Source organism: Corylus avellana, chromosome ca7 (genome assembly GCF_901000735.1).
Source record: "Corylus avellana chromosome ca7, CavTom2PMs-1.0".
NCBI classification, from domain to species: domain Eukaryota; kingdom Viridiplantae; phylum Streptophyta; class Magnoliopsida; order Fagales; family Betulaceae; genus Corylus; species Corylus avellana.
This window is the reverse complement of record NC_081547.1, coordinates 16,738,965-16,742,099: the sequence shown is the minus strand read 5'-3', so window position 1 is coordinate 16,742,099 and position 3,135 is coordinate 16,738,965. Positions and strand designations below refer to the sequence as shown.

Here is a 3,135-nt window from a genome sequence, read left to right as displayed (position 1 = left end):
CGCGGGACCTTTTTGCTATTTTCTGTGTTTTAATTAGGTTACGCCGTCGTTATTTCCTTGTTTTAGTGGGATTAGGGTTTTGAGAGTCAATATTGTGTTATTTTATTAGGTTTAGGGTTTTGGGAGTATTTATGTCATATTTTATTATGTTTAGGGTTTTGGGCTATAAATATTTGCTTATAGCTTCCAGAGAAAGACATTTGTTGATTATTACTGATTTTGATTAATGAGAATACTCAGAGTTGAGTTTATTCCTCTTTTCCTTTAAACTTTAGAGAGTATCTACTGTTTTTAGAAAAATTCTTAGATCTTTGATAAAATCTAGATCTGGGGTTATTTATTCGCTGCTTATTGATGTTCTTTGCTGCAGCCCACTAAGCCACGCTGCATCAATGTTGTATAACATGGGGCAAGTCGAAATTAATGGCCTTGATATGGGGGTATCTGGAAGTGATCAAGTTGAGAGTGACTCCTAGACCGCCGCTGACATCAACCAATTGCTTGAGTTGCTGGAAGCCTTTGTAGGAGTCAAGGATGTTCTGAATAACATTGGTTGTGTGGTTGAACATGGCTGCGTTAAAAACCTGGTTGAACCTGGGCTCCAACCCGAAGTACTCGAAAACCTGGATGCCATGAACTCTGTTGAATGCAATTCCTCCCTCAAGAATTGCATCTTTCAGTTGGGACCTATCAATGAATTCGGACCAGAATCAGCACAAGTACTGGATTGTACGAGCAATACTTTGTAAATAAATCTACAAATATTATATAAATTCCAAGATCTTAACTATATATATATCATGAGTTTCACAATAAATTCATAAAAGAATGTACCAGAATCTAGAACAATTAAACTTTAGTAGTTTGGAATTCACTACACTGGCTATCCCATGCACCACATGATGTTACTCAACAATGACAACAACTATAAGTAAAACAAAAATCTTGCAATAGTTATATTTATTTATTTAGTATTAGGTTAATTTTGTCAAAATCACTTAATTATAAACAGACACAAGAGCAATCACCCAACGCAAATTGTAGGACAAGCAAAGCTCACATGAATGATACAGAGATTAGGTAGTGGAAGAGGCAGCCTACATGTTCGAATTATGATCTAATTAATTTGTTTATCCCAATTTGCAGTTTAAACTCGAAAACATTAATATTGTAATATAAGGGGGTTAGGCTTAACGATATTGTTATTTCAAATATGTGATGGATTTAAACATTTAAACTCAAAAATATCTATTGCATTAAATGGCGGAACAAATATTGTAGTTTGTTATTATATATATATAAATTGGTTCACAGTTATTAACCGCTTTTGCCTACCACTAAAATCAGTAACTGCCATTGGGCTATGTGATTATATGATTATTAGTGGTTAGTAACCACCCCGCTGTCCCCAATGGATAGCTCAATTGGCTGTGGACTACGCCTCATGAAGTGGAGGTCACCAGTTCGAATCCCCTCTCCTCCTTCTCTTATGCGGACATGTCAAAAAAAAAAAAAAACACCTGATAACTTTGCACACCAAAAGCACTTTAGGCATAACTGTGCAATATTTTTAGAATCAAGTGGACTAGCTTAAAAAAATTGTTTGATAATCCACTCTTAATTTTTTTTTTTTTTTTTTTCTTCTAAAAAAGGTCAAAACATTAACAAACAACTAGCTTAAAAGAATTGTTTGATAATCCACTCTTTAAGTTTTTTTTTTTTTTTTTCTACTAAAAAAGTCAAAACATTAACAAACAACTTGCAACACCAATTAATTAAAAAAAAAAAAAAAACACTTGCAACACCAATTAAAAGAAAAAACAAAAACAAAACAAAACAAAACACTCAAAAAAATATATATATATTTCTCCTTTATGTTTTATAGGGTATAAAAATAATAGTTCTATATAGTAATAAGTTTCAAACACGTTAAAATCATAGAGTATACAGATGTTATAGTTCGCACAAAAATCATGAACATTGGCACAGTGACAATTGAAATATTCAAAAGGTCATGCCATAATTAATTACAAATAAATTCTATAACAGATTTGCATAAGAATATACGTACGTATAAAATAATATATTGGTACAATAGAAATTCATGAAAGTTACAACTTAGTCGTCTCTGATACATGTGTAAACTTAATGTTCTATAAATTCTAACATCTTAATTATCATGATTTATTATATTTTGAAAGTATATATAAACACTACAAAACAGGTTCTTTCACTTAACCATCTTAATTAGTTACACCAAACTTATGGATATATTTTGTGTAAATTTATAGGGTATAGGCTAAAAAAAAAAACCACTTCTCTTATTTGACAAATGGATTAAATAACCTAATAGTTTAATAGGATTATGATTAAATAACCTTATAACATTGGAGTTTAATAATCTTTTTATGTCGTATGAGACATTAAATTCTTACATATGTTAAATCGCCACTTGTTCTAAAAATTTAAGCTAATAGGAAGAAATCATTTAATAATTTAATCAATACTTTAACACTTCCTCTCATGTGTGGACTCAAATTCTTTTTTTTTTTTTTTTTTTTTGAACGGGAATCTTTCGAAATTCATTGATAAAAGATCAAAAGCACAAAAGTTCTAACTCAAACTCTATTTTTGATAAGCGAGACTCAACATGTGGAATATTTAATTGAAATGTGTAATAAATGACGAAGGCAACATTCGAAGTTAGAACCTCTGGCTCTAATACGATTTTAAATCACCACTTTTTCCAATAGCTTAACATAGTATCAGAGCTAGAGGTCATGAGTTCAAATTTTGATTCTATCAATTCACCCCATTTAAATGAAATATTATATGTGTTGAGCCTCACCTATTAAAAAAAGCTTTAAGCCCACATGTGAGGGATGTAAAGTATTCATTAAATTATTAAATTTACCTTTTTCCTATCATTTTAAGCTTTTAGGGGCAAATGGTCATTTAAGAGCATATTTATACATGGACAAAGATTTACTCCAACCCAATATATAAAAGTGCTATGTGTCTATTTTGTATGTAAGAAACACAAGCAAAGTTGGAAGACCACATACCTTTTTAATAGAATTTCTTCCAATTATGTCATTCCTATCCAGCCAATTTTGGAAGAAAACTTTGTCATTA

General features: G+C 30.7%; 1 protein-coding gene across 1 annotated transcript in view; it reads right to left on the bottom strand.

Moving 5' to 3' along the window:
* Positions 1-389: 389 nt before the first annotated feature.
* The window catches only part of LOC132187935 (cathecol O-methyltransferase 1-like), a 5,194-nt gene continuing 2,448 nt past the window's right edge, over positions 390-3,135 (bottom strand). Inside the window, exon 2 of the mRNA XM_059602355.1 lies at positions 390-687. Coding sequence (XP_059458338.1) covers positions 390-687 — 298 coding nt within the window. The remainder of the gene's footprint in view (positions 688-3,135) is intronic.